The 13,896-nt window shown below is 41.6% G+C and overlaps 1 protein-coding gene across 5 annotated transcripts in view; it reads right to left on the minus strand.

Annotated features, from left to right (window-relative positions):
• Positions 1-896: 896 nt before the first annotated feature.
• nhsl3 (NHS like 3) overlaps positions 897-13,896 on the minus strand; it is a 60,443-nt gene continuing 47,443 nt past the window's right edge. For 3 of the 5 annotated variants that reach the window (XM_014021117.1, XM_014021116.1, XM_014021118.1), the window contains 8 exons: positions 10,421-10,579; positions 10,273-10,316; positions 10,040-10,178; positions 7,908-8,015; positions 7,664-7,830; positions 7,409-7,582; positions 4,054-7,315; positions 897-1,988 (listed from right to left, as the gene is read on the minus strand). In XM_014021117.1, coding sequence (XP_013876571.1) covers positions 1,948-1,988; positions 4,054-7,315; positions 7,409-7,582; positions 7,664-7,830; positions 7,908-8,015; positions 10,040-10,178; positions 10,273-10,316; positions 10,421-10,579 — 4,094 coding nt within the window. In that variant the 3' untranslated portion in view covers positions 897-1,947. Of the gene's footprint in view, positions 1,989-4,053; positions 7,316-7,408; positions 7,583-7,663; positions 7,831-7,907; positions 8,016-10,039; positions 10,179-10,272; positions 10,317-10,420; positions 10,580-12,135; positions 12,435-13,896 lie in introns of those variants that run through there. The other 2 variants (XM_014021119.1, XM_014021115.1) reach the window with 2 other exon arrangements.

Consider the following 13,896-nt stretch of genomic DNA (forward strand, 5'->3'; position numbering starts at 1 on the left):
TGGCCTGGGAACGCCTTGGAGTTCCCCCAGAGGAGCTGGAAGAAGTGGCTGGGGAGAGGGAGGTCTGGGCCTCCCTTCTGAAGCTGCTGCCCCCGCGACCCGACCCCGGATAGGCGGAAGAAAATGGATGGATGGATGGAAAGACAGAAATACGTGGTCCAAGAATGAAGGTAATCTGTGAGATGATCAGCTGAGTTTTATTGCAACAACAGGAAACACAGAGAACAACCTGGCCTGTCTCTGTGCCTCTGCTTCTCTGTCACTGTCTCTCCACACTACTCACTGTGCCTCGCTCATATATATATATATATATATATATATATATATTAACAAACATTCTGTCTTAGCAAGATTTGATACAAGGTCAATGGAAAACACAAAGMTAAACACAAGTGATATCTAAGAATGATTATTGTTAGCAGATCTTGTTCTGACTTTAAACATTCTATCTGCAGATGAACAGAATGTCATAAAAACCTAAGTCATTAAAGGATGTCATGAATAACTGGCTTAAACATAAAAGTATTAGAACCATTACAATGGTAAAAAAGAATTCTCTCAAAATGAACAAATGAAAATCAGACAAAGCTTTTCAACCATGCATCAGGAGAATTGAAAAAATAAAAATAAACTCATACAACAGGCCTGGACAGACATGATGGTAAATTAATATTTTATTGCACAACCTTTGATTTTCACTTGTTCATTTTGCTAAAATTTTATTTATTATTACTTTTGTCAGATTCAAGTTATTTCTGATTATTGTGGGGTTTCCTCTCGTTAAACGAGGGGCACCAACAATTTTGTTCAGCTGTATTCTGTGTCTATGTGTGTGTGTGTGTGTGTGTTTATGTACACACACATGAAATGGGTTTCTCCACATGAACAAGAAAAAGCACCATGTCATATTTATTAAATCATTAATACAAGAACAGTTTGATTATAAGAATTTATTTATAGAAGTATTAACTGTACATAGTTCTTTATAATCACCAAAACATAGATTTAAAAAAATCTTTTACAGAATCTGTAGAGTTTGATTCCACTCAGTGGGGGAAAGGGTTTTGTGCAAGTTGTGATTAGCTCTGCTGTGAAAACTCAGCTTTTAGAGACAGAATATTTAATCAAGCCAGCTCCAGTGTAACCATCACTCAGGGCCAGTCGCCACATTCTTCGCTCTAAAGATGCTTTTATTTGAAACAGAGTCTTAAATATTGAATATTTGATCGAAAAAGGTGACTGTCAGTGCTACTAAACAATCTCATAAATAAATAGGATTCATGGGTCAAAGTTGAGCTTTTTGTATATTTCTGCTTCCCAGCATCCAAAGCAGAGCAAATATTCATCGGACATTTTAGCAGATGCTCTAATTAAAAGCTTTCCAAAAATCTCTTTGTCCTAATTGACAAAACATCTTATATGAATGTAACGTCCCTTTTGCTCAAACACTTTTACACACAGTGAAAAGCAGGATGAAAGCTAAATAAATCTCACAAATTTCTGGTGATATATTGTGATGGATGCTGTTATTGGTCCTTACAGCAGCACCTGCAACCCTCGTGAGAATATTCTATAACACCAGAGGTGTTAAAGTAATCCTCTCTCCATAAAATGCTTGAATGGTTGAAGGTAGCACTACTTAAACCAACCTCTGAGTGGCGATCACACGCCACCCAAAATAAACGTTCATCCAACCTCTTTACCCTGAGAGGAACTTTAAAGGAAATAAAGGATACTTTATAACAAAAATACTCCAGAGTAAAGCTTTCGTAGGAAAGTGGGAGGGACACTTTTTTTGCATAAATATAGGAAGGCCATTACAGGCTAAGGCTTTAGAAGAAACCCAACTCTCGGACATCTGCAATCAAAGTCTCTAAAGTGGGTGAATCTTTGTGAGTTTCACTTGATTGAAGTTTTCCGTTGCGAGTCTGGCCGCAGATCTGTCTCCTAAAACAGCGTTTCAATCGTGTCCGCTGTCACTCTTGTAGCTGGGGGTAGAAGATGAAAAGGGGTTACAGTCCCTGCAGGGAGACATGTGACTTTAACACATTGCTTTCTTTCTTTAAACCAATTTACGCACTCAATCAGCACGTCACGACTTCACTCAGTAGCACTAACTTGTACATATACACTGTGCCAAACTGTTGTGCAAACTGTGTAACTGTCATAAAGATTTTTCAATTGTGTATTGTGTCTCAGGCCTCTGTGTCCCTGTGATGTTTAGTTTGCCATGTGAGCCCAATTAAAGGAAAAACTACTGAAGAAGGGTATTCCACATTATTAACCACCATTTTCAACAATACAGGAAAGAAAAAGGATCTCTGCTGCTGAGAAGCATGAAATAGTTTAATGCCTTGAACAAGATACGAAAACCTTTGATATTTTTCAAAATCTTTCTTTTTCACAAGAAATCATTCAGTTGGGATCTATATAAAGTGGAACTGCTATGCTTTGCAATGAATTCCCCCTTATTGTAACTCCACAAGCCCGTCTTTTCTGAGGCGTGTCTCAGATCAACTCGTTTTGAGGCTGTCTCTTTGAGGCTCTTTATGCCCCGCCCCCCTCCAGCTTCCAGAGTGGTCTGTTTTAGTTTGATAAGGGAGTTTATGACTCAGTTGGACCCAAACAGCAGCACTGGGGCAAACTAAATTAAGATTTTCTGCGTTTGACTCCAAATACACAACAAAATGTATTAAACGGCTAAAAAAGTGGATTTTTCATATGCGCCTTTTAAGAGAGCAGCTGCTACAATGCCATTACAGAGCAGCAAATAGACACTGATGGAGACCTGCGGACATCAAGGTGTAGGATCCTCCAGAGACTTGGAGGGATGCATAAACCTTCCATTCAGCCACCTCTAACTGATGTTCACAAGCAGAAACAGCTCAGAAATACATGAAGACTAAAATCATCTTCATGCAGGAGGGCAATGCACCTTCTCATGCTGCAGGGAACACCTCTGCATCATCAGCTCAGCTGCTACGGGCATAAAATGAAAGAAACTACTGGTGTGGCCCGGACCTCAACCCTCATCTTTGGATCATCAAGCCCAAGATCTCTGAGGGAGGGGGGGCAGTTCACATCTAACACTTCAGAGGTTATTCTGACATTCTGCAAAGAAATTCAAGCAGAAAGTCTACAACAGGGCTATTCAACTGGCGGCCTGCAGGCCACATCTGGCCCACGAGTGACCAAAGTTAGGCCCACCAACTGGTTAATTTATCTTTCAAGCACAAACCCCCGTTTTCTACTTTAATTTCTATAAGTTTTTTTTTAGATAAACATAGACATGTTTCTACAGAAACGTCAGAATCTTGGCTACAAGCTGGTAAAAAACATTTCTATGAACATCCAAGACAAATAAACTACAACCAGTTGAAAATAAAACCATGAGAGTGAAAATAAAATTGGTTTAAAAATTTGTCAAGTCAGAGATGTCAAAATATTATTTGTGTTAAACAGGAGGCATAATGTGTTCTTTTTATTTTTGTTGTTTTATTATCACTACTTTTATTACACAGGGTTCTGTACGTTATATTAAGAGCAGCAAAATAAATTAATTCAAAGGTAACAGATCTTTGTAATACTTGGTTTATTTACAAATTAACTTTAATTGCTGGATGTTCGGCCCCTGAGTAGTTGATCTGCAGTAACCATGGGCCCCGGAGCAGTTTAGTTGAATAGCCCTGCTCTACAAACTTACCAGTTCAATAGAAATGTTAAAATGTAACTTCATCTGTTGAGACATTTTTGTTTGTTTTTACTGATGAACATTTAACAAATGACCATTTTCAGTTCTTTACAACCTATAAAATATTTTGAAACTGTCATCTGTAATAATTTGGAACAGTGCATTTTAAGTTTTTTATTTAAATAAAATATTATTATTGGGAGTTTTTTTTCAATAATATTCTAATTATACTCTAAGTCATGAAAATTATGCTGACCTTCATTTGCATTGTCTATTTAGGAACATCAGAGAAAAATGATTGCATAATGATTTAGAATGAAGAACTGAAGGTGTCTACTGAAGGCCACAGTTATGACACTTACTTGTCTCAGGTGGAGTCACGCCACTTATTTGTTGAACTCCAAGAGCTCCGTTTCCTTCAACACTGAGCTCCAGCTTTGCTGAAGGACTGTGAGGATTATGGGAGGGACTCAAGCTGCCTGGAGCTGGTTTCTTAGCTACTGGCGGAGGAACTTTGTCACCTTTCATCCTGCCGTTTGAGACGGCGCCAGCCTTTGATTGCTCAGAGACCTGTCTGAGCTCGGTCGCCAGGGTTTGCTTCAGACTAGCCTGAGTCTCTGCAGAAAAGGTGTCCGCGGTCTCTATGACGACCTTCTTTGTGCTCCTGGAGAAGATGAAGCTCGCAGTGGAGGCTGGAGACTTGTACACGTCGCATCCTTCAGGCGACTTCAGAGGCGGAGCTCCTGGTTGACTAACACGGCTGGAACTGGGAGACTTCATGCCCAGTCTGGAGGGAAGAACATCTCTTGAAGACATGGCTGCAGTTTTCAGACGTATGGCCTCCTGCAGGCACGTTGAAGGTGAGCTTACGGTCACGGTGGGTGTTTTTACAGTTTGAGGGGAAGATTTTAATGACAAAGACTTGCGGATGGGTTTTTGGGGAATGTTTTGGGGTCCTTGGATTGAGACGGGACAGTTATCCTGAACTGGGGCTCCCTCGTTACTGGACTTGTCTTCTAACGTGGGTTTCATCTGATCTTCAGTCATGCTGACGGATCGAAGGCGAACCATCTGGAGCAGCGAGGGAGTGACGAGCGGTATGTTGGCATCCTCTTTAGGAATGGGTGAAGTTTTGTGGCGGGAGAGCAGCTCCTTACTCCTGGAGTCTCGATAGGATCCGCTGGATTGCCTTCTGAAGTTAAGCCCATGGGTTAAATTTTCTGATGGTGGAGGAGATACTGTCGACTCAGTAGCTGGAGCTGAATGTTGAACACCGACTGGGAGAGCACAGGGGGGAGGATCTTCAACTTTTAGAGAGTTCCTCTTCAGAAAACCACTGAGAGGAACTACAACTAGTGGCTGTTCTGCTTGGGCAATGGGTGATGCAAGTGACAGCTCCACTGGTGGAGGTGAAACATCGTCGGCAACGTTTGAATTATTCTGCACCACATGGCAAGACGTTTCATCAGCAACGTCTGCTTCTGAAAGCGCCGGTTTGCTGTCAGTCTCAGCTGGGGTCGGGTCTGACATGTCCACTGAGGGTGGAGGAGGTAAAGGAAACTCGACCTCATCGCTTCCATCAAAGGCAGAATCGCCTTCCAACGGAGGAGGAGGAGGCGGCCAGCAGGAGTCCTCAACATGGGACTCCTCCTGTTCCCGCAGAGACCCGTTCACCGGTACGGACAATGACGAGGAAGGTATTTTCTTCTTGAGAGGGGGGGTAGGCTGGTATGCTGGAGGAGGTGTAGGTGGAGGTGAGATCTTACTCATTTTGGGGACCTCTATTGAAAGGGTCTGCATGTTGTCCCCTCTTTCTGCCTGGCTTTTATCAACCGTAATTCTAACATCATTTTGTGCTTGTGTTGAATTTGTTTCGACAGACGTCTGAACTTGTGTTGCAGCACTTTTTATTTCATTTAGTTTTGTCTCTGCTGGTTGATCTGTGTTGAACAGTACTCTCATTGGTTTTTTCATTATGGGTGGAGGATCTTTCTTTGGAGTCGTCTCTTGAACCTCCTGGGTTCTCACAACAGAGATACTTTCTTCTCTGCTCTGAACGTTGACCTTTTCGTTTGCCTGGACTTGTTCTGTGCTTGAACGGTCCCTGACATCCTGCTCCGTCTCAGCACGGTCATCACTGTGACGATCTACCATCACAGACTTTGCTGTATTCGTCTGCACTTCTGAGACTGGTTTATCTGCAGTTGTCTGCTTCTCAGCTATAAGTTGTGTCGCTTTTGTGGGTTTAGTTTGGGATTCTGTTTGTTTTTCTGTGCTTTTCCAAATCTCTGCTGGTTTGTGGACCGTTTTGCTCGTGCTAGGTCCACACAGGAGCTCTACAGTGCGTTTGTTGTGAGCCCATGTCTCTGGAGGTGGAGGGCACGGAGCTTTGATCTTAGGGGGTGGAGGGATGTTCAGCAGATCTCTAACTTCAGCTTTGAAGTTTGAGGAATGATTATTTGGATTGAGCTCTCCAGGAGCAGCAGCTGGTGATGAGTCATGCGGAGACACTGTCGTGCTACATGTGGAAACATCTGCGTTCGTGAGCTCGGACGTGCCCGACGACAAAGAGGTGAGAGAGGAAGAATGAGAAGCTCCTGAGGACGAAGCCCGGGAGGCCGATCTGTCTGGTTTGATGGGACTCTTCTTCTCCTTGTCTGGAGAGGTCGGGGAGATCCCTTTTGGGGAAAGAGTAGGAGTGCCACTTTGACTAGAGTAGCCACTGGAAGGGGACATTGTCCGTTCAAATTTTTCTCCTTCCGATGGATTTTTCTGTAAGGAGGAGGAACTGGACTCTAGAGGGGGTTTTGTTGCTTCTTCGTCCTTGTTAGAAGAGGCCAGTAAAATTCCAGAGGAAGAGTCAGTAGAGTCTGAGATGGGAGTTGGCTTTGTGCTGGTATTTGTAACCAACTTCATGCCACCTTGGGCTGCAACATCTTCCAAGGTTTTCTCTTCTTCCGAGGCAGAGTTGCTGATATCTTTGATGTCCATTACAATCTTAGAGTCCCCTCTTATCTTTTTACCGTGCAGCGAGTTTATTCTGCGTGGAGGTGCGGGAGGTTGCTTGGTCTTTGTAATGGACAGACTGTGAGAGACGTTGTGTTTGTTTTTTGCTTGTTCCCCAGCAGTCATTGGCTCAGTCGTGCTCTCATCCCTCGATTTTGGCGGATTTTCACCTTTACTGCTAACCACACTTGAAGAATCACAAATATTAGCAAGGTCTTGGTCCTTAGAAAGCTCTGTTTGGCTCTCTTGCACATCAAGACCAACTTTGCTTGTGAATGTGTGCAAGGAGTCAGAAATAACTGTCTTTGAGGACTGGGACTCGCTCCAGTTTGACCCTGAGGCTGATTTGGGTAACAGCGTGACATCATAGTTGGAGCTATTTGTTTGGGAACCGTCTCCGTCTGATCTTCTGGACAACAAAGGACTGACTGCCGAGTCCCCGGATGCAAGGCTGCTTTTGCTGACCGTGCGAATGCCGCTTCCATGATTGACACTGCCGCCTCGAGTTCGACTGATGCTGCGGTCAATCTCTATTATTTCGACGGAGGCTGGCAAGACCGCGTTAGGAATGATTGTAGACAAGTAAGTGGCCTGAGGAGAGATGGACATCACTGGTCCCTAGAAAGAAACAGAATGAGGTATTTCACATCAAACCAGATACTGGAGTTTTACATAAAAAATACATTTATTAGAAATTTTGATGATTCTTACCTGAGGCTCCTGCAGGAAGTTGAACATTGAGGGAGTGAATGAACAAGAAGAGGTCGTGCCAGGCACTGCGAGGGACTTGGGTCTCAGGGCAGAAGTGGGACAGAGATGGGATTGCTCATTTTGGTAGACTTCTTGGAGGTGTTTGCTCACAGCAGCTTCATCACTAAAGACCTGCTTAGGAGTGAATAGAGGACCATTTAGAAAACAAACAAATGTTAAAGTTTTTCAGATTTTCCCCCCTTCATAATACTTTACCTCCAGTTCTGAAAGGTGCACCCTCGCTCCCTCCTTGTCTGCTACAGGAGTCCCTCCATCAACTGTCGGAATAACAATAACGCTTGATTGGCTGTCGCCGTCGTGCTTCTCGTGATTTGGGAGCTTAGCCGAGACAAGCGGCTGAAAGGTGGAGCTTCTGTTTAGAGCTGTAAGGAAAGTGAGTTCTTAGAATTAACCTGTCACTGTTTACTCTGTAAAACAGCGAGAGAAGACTTGAACATACCGAGCTCTTTCTGGACTTGGTTGGGGATGCCCATGATGGTGGTCCTCCTGTTTCTCTTTTTGCTTCGATCAGTTTTTTTTACTGGGTTCAGAGGCTTGAATGTGGATCCTGACAGATAAATATGGAGCAAAATAACATTACAGCTGTAAAGCTGTACCTGAGCTAAAAGTTCTTTATGTTAAATTCTTATATCAATTCCATTTGCGTTGCACAGGCAGTTTTTTTCTCTTTTGATTTAGCATATTAGCATAAAAATTAGCAACAATTAAATGTGGGAACAAGAACATTTGTACGATTTTCAGCTTGATTCTATTTAAAAGCTGCCAAGATGCTGGAGTCAGTGAATACAAAAAGTATTTAGAAATGTCTGTATAAACTTTATTGACAGATAGTTTTGCCAACTTTCTGAACAGAAACTGAAAGGGTACGCAGGAGAACTGATGTTTGAAATGAAGTCAGAGACCACTCACAGTCACTGCGTGGGCTTTTCTCGTGCGCACACATCCACACACGGAGTGACGCGCTCTGCCTCCCAGCTGTGATATTAAGCAGCCGAGCTGTCTCGGATGCTTTGAACTTTAGAATAAATGTTAAAATAATAAAATCCCTAGCTGTGGATGTGAGTGTGTGAGTCTGTGTGTCAAGTTTCTCATTCTTTGATGTCCCACCAAAGAAGCCGAGAACGAGCAGCGAATACTAAATGAAAACTGAACCGTGACTTTTTATTTAGTAATAGACTCTGATGCAAAACTCAAACTTCTGTAGCAATGTTGTTATTAGTTTTACTTTAAGTTGTGGAATTTATGGTAAATGGTCTGAACTTATATGTTTATATACGGTCACACACACACAGATGGTGGTAAGCTACGTTGTAGCCACAGCTGCCCTGGGGCTGCACTGGTGCCACTGGACACTGTGACCACCACCAGCAGCAGCAGGCAAGGCGGGTGAAGCGTATTGCCTAAAGACACAACAACTGAGACGGTCGGAGCCGGGGTTTGAACAGGCAACTCACTGGTTACAGGTAACCCCCACATAAGCTTATTTTTAAAAACCACTATCACACACAAGACTCTTTCAGTACTGGTGTGTGTTTTGACCACCTCGGTCCGTTCAGAAGACACACAGAGGCAGAGAGGAGGGACTGAAACCCACCACCTCAGAGCAAGGCAGTAACAACAGATCCAGTACTCTTAGTAGTCGATTTATGACATAGCATAACATCTACTGTACAGGCTTCCTGTGGATCCTTAAAAAAAATTCAGAGGTCTTAAAAATCACACAGGATTATAATTTGTCTCAAATATATAAAATTAATTGTATCATTTCTTTATTTACCAAATGCCTCTCGCAGCTAGTTGTTTTGTGTTAAACGTTTGGGTAAAAATGTTGCTGTTTTTTTATTCCTATTTGTATTTATTGTGAAGTTTATCTTAAATTTCATTTCAAGTGGCATTAAAAAGGTCTTAAAAGTCTTAAATTTAACTTGCCTTAAGCTGGAGGAATGATGAATGTAACATAGTTCTAAATGACACCTTCAAGGACCACCCACCTGCAGGTGTCTTTACCATAGCCAGACTCCTATCCGATTTAAACTTGTGGTGGGTGGATTTTTTTTATTTTTTTTTTTTGTCCAGAGGAGAAAATAAATATCAACTTTATCTGCACTTTGATTGGGTAATGGCATGTTTGCATTGTAAGGCTGTATCTGAGCTGTACATGTGCAGTTAATCTCATCTGTGTGCCCTAACCTCACCCCAAATCAGTGGGCAACAGTAGCTGATGTGAAATTAGGCTTGACCGAATAGAAACACAGTCTCTAGGTTCTAGAAATCAGGAAGGAACCGGGCTATAAATCAGTGCAAAATGGCCATAAAAATATGCAGCATGGATAAAACCATGACAGTCAGGCTATTTTGGATCTTAAAATCCTAAAAAGACGTACTTTGACATATTTTGATCTGTGTAACATTTTTTTTTAACCTGCACTGATTAATGTTCTCTGAAACATTTGAGTAAGACAGCGTATCCATCTGTGAAACTTCTGAACCGTCAAAGGAAGCATCAACTCAAACATTCAGCAGTACTGTCTTCTGAAAAAGCCAACACACACAAACAGCGTCGATGTTTACCTTGGTGGGTAAGCACAGGCCGAGTTGACTCAGCAGGGTTTACTGGGATATCAGTACTCCCCGTGGAGGATCTCGACTCCGGAGAGCTGACTCTGTCCTTGGAGCTGATATCCTTCTCCGGACGCAGAGTGTCTGTGGACTGCAATGAACACGCACACAGAAAACAACGCTAAGTTATACGATCTTCAGATAAGTGTGTGTAAACTGATCCACAGAGCTTTCAGCGCACTTACAGCTATGCTTTCATCGTCATCAAAGTTCACTCCATTCTTGTGTTCTGTACAAACCAAATCAAATATAAAACCACAAAAACATGCCAATGTGTTGACATTTTAAAGTTGTGTGTTTATATATGTGTAGCTGGTCTAATCGCGGTCTGACCTTCCTGTTGCAATATCTTGAGTCCCTCCTGAGCCTCTGTATGCAGGTCCTCCAGGTACTGAGACCGGCTGCCCTCAATGAAAACATTCTCCTGGTGGTGCTGAGAGGTCGTGTAGTGAACCGTCAGCCTCTTCTGGTCTTCACCTCCCTTTGAGCCAGCTGATGGTATAGTTTGGGGGGAAAAAAGGACAACTTCATTAGGTTTTTATGGAAGTGAATATAATTTGAAAGGCTCTAAAAAGATGACCTACAAGTTTAAAGGTGGAACTTTTTGACCTATTTGGCCTTTCGAACTCAACAATGTGGGGTTATTATTTTAAGTTTGTACCTCTTTGAAACAAATAAGAACATTTAGCCAACATGTCTGTCGTGCAATCTTTATCCAATCCTTTGTACTCTTTGTATCTGTGAACCTTTTCGTCAAATCTCCTCAGTCCAGTTTAGTGGACAGATGTCCCAGCATGGCTATAGGCTTTTAGCTCAAAAACTACAACCTGCTTTATCTCCTGCAGGATCCTAAAGCTTCTGCGCCAATCTCTGTCAGATCAGATAATCTGGATCGTCTGTCTGTGGGACCGTCTTCACCTCCACGTTGGGCGAACACAGTGCAAATAAAACAGGAAATCAATATGCAAACATAACATTTGAATAGAGATGGAAACAAAACAAAACAAAGGACCTCGCAAGAAAACCATTCGTTCTTTGATTTTCTTCAGAGGAAATAACTTCAGTATTTATTTCTTTGGGTATGTGTCCAGGAATGAGACCTTGAGATGGAAAATGTGTGCATTTGATGTGAAAAATAAAGAGAATTAAAGGTTTTGGGCTTTTCATTAGCTTGTTAAAGCAGAAGTTCTGATCGTTTGAAGCTGAGTTCTGTGGAGAAGTTATAAAAAATTTAAATCTGTTATAGATCTCGGCTTGGTTAGTTCTGATTAAATTGACGAGCTCAAATCCAAGTTTTAGGAATGATAGACTTGTTTCTTTTTGTATTTTATTTTCAAGTTTAATTCTGAGATTTTTCATAGTTGACTTGAACAAATTGAGTATATTTGTGTATTCACAATGTCGTACATTAGCTTTAGGCAAATCAAGTAGATTTGTCTGTAATTTGGGAAGAACATCAGTCATGCCAAGTGACTGATAGCTCAGCTAAACAAGGCTTAATGTGAGGTGTCTGCTTTCCCTCCTTTGTCAGTCTCAGCACTGGTTCTCAGTCCTACCTGATTAGGTAACCCTGTGAATGCATAGTGTGTGTGTGTGTGTGTGTGTGTGTGGAGTCCCACCTGGACCCTCAGGCTGTGGGAAGACTGCAACTGGTTTGATAAATTTCAAAAAAATAAAATATAAATAATCAACTGCAACCTTTTTATCAAACATCACCCATAAATGGTGATGTAGTCATCAGATGAATTTAACAAGAGAAGAAGACCCCCAGGAGATTCTATCAGACCCCCGCAGAAGGTTTAGGGATTTTGGGGTAACTGCTTAAAAAGACAGTAAATCCCTTTTATCTCATTAAAGCCCTTTGCTCTGATACACACCAGCATGTCTGTTTGTAGGATGAAAAGACGAGTTTAAAACAAAACAAGTTTATCTTCACATCTTTGAACTAAAACAAACTGTGTGAAGAGGACTGGGGAACCATCAGCCCAACGAGCTCCACGTCGTTTGGATGAGAGTAAACAGCGTTCCCCACGTGAGTCGGCACTCACCCTTCTTTTTGAAGACGGACAGCAGAGAGTGGATGCTCTTCCTCAAGTAGACCACCATGCCTACGCCAGCGTCATGGCAGATGCAGAATTTAAATGCGGGACGGAGTCCAAGTCCAGCAAACTGTAAATTTGTTTGAGCCTCAGAGAGGATCCAGGTGCAGGAACCTTTGAGAGCTGCAGAAAGTAGCCGAGGAGGCTTCAGAGTGTCCTGGTGACTTGAGGAGTGCACAATGAGATCAGCTCCCAGCTGCCTTATCCCTGGCTCTGTTTCCCTCCTCCTCCTCCTCCTCCTCCTCCTCCTCTCTTCCCTCTCTTTAGTTCAGTTTTTGCTCACACTGGTCATCTCCAATTGCAATTCCCTCCCTATTGTCCAATAAGGACCCCCACTCCCCTCTGGTCCTGCAAAACGCCTGTCAAAGTTTGTCTTTCAGGAAGGCAACCACCCCCCACTTCATACAATATAAAGAAGGGGTCTGCAACCTGCAGCTCTTTGGTCCCTCTGCAGCGACTCTTTGAAGTTTGGACCAAAGCTAACACGAGATCACATTTTTTGGCTAGCTTTATCAGCTGTTATTGTCAATGTGTTTGCAAGTATGTGACCAAACATGATGATTAGCCTGTTAGCTACTTCAATAATCCAAGTTACAGCCTTAAACTTTGATCTTTCTCTCAAACCCATCAGTGTTATCTTTACTAGACTAGATGATCATGAGAATGTGAACCAAATATATATGATTGCATAGTTCAATTGTAGTTCTTATTAGCTTTAGTATAAACTATATACAGTATTTTTTATTTATTTGAACATATTGGGTTTTTTTTTAAGTGTAAAAATAATAATAAACATTAAAACTCATTTTATATTTTTAGTCTTGTAATACCCCCCCACCAGGGCAGAAAAAACACCCTTCAACAAACTCAAAATGGCTCACGGGCCACCAGTTGATAATCAGAGTTGTAGCTTGTTTTGCAGCTTGGGACAGATTTCGTCAATGAGCTGGTTAGTACATTTACTTTCTTTCAGTACTTAAGTAATTTCTTTGAAGATTTGTAATTGATACAGAGTATTTTTTTTAAATTGTAACTTTTACTTTTATCTTGTTACATTCAAAACTTAAAAATTATACTTTACTGCTTTACTTTAAAAGTTAACGTCTTGTTTCTTGTTACAAATTGATGTTCCAACTCATCATTAAAGGAGTTGTTTATGCACTAATGAAGTGATGAAATTACTTAAACCAGCTTATGTCAACTGGTTCCACTAAATGGAATTGAGTAAATGTAACACAATTTACTCAGCTCAGTTTAGTGAAACCAGTAAATTCAGCACTTCATTTCTTAGAGTGTGTAAAAGCACCTTTACTTTTCTGATTATTGTGAGCAGTTTTATGACTTTACTGAAGTACTTTTCTTATCAGTAAAACTAAATTTTACTAAAATCATTTTCTGTTAAGGTATTTTTACTTTTTTCAAGTACTTTTTACACCTCTGCTTAATCTATTCAAAAAACTGTTCCAAGTTTTGTCCTTGAAGCAGTGACTATGTAGAAACTAAACGAGTTGAGAGATTTTGTGAAAGGAAGAACTGTTTTTACTTTTGTTGGAGTAATATTTGACCAGTTGGATCAGTACTTTGACACAAGTAAGGAAACTGAGTACTTTGTCCACCACTGGTTGTTGGAGCCAGAGGACAATGGGCCTCATGCAAGAACATGTTCGTATTCTTATCCTAAATTTCTCTTACTTTTGTTCGTACAAAGGG

The sequence above is a fragment of the Austrofundulus limnaeus genome, unplaced genomic scaffold, assembly GCF_001266775.1.
Source record: "Austrofundulus limnaeus strain Quisiro unplaced genomic scaffold, Austrofundulus_limnaeus-1.0 Scaffold278, whole genome shotgun sequence".
NCBI lineage: Eukaryota > Metazoa > Chordata > Actinopteri > Cyprinodontiformes > Rivulidae > Austrofundulus > Austrofundulus limnaeus.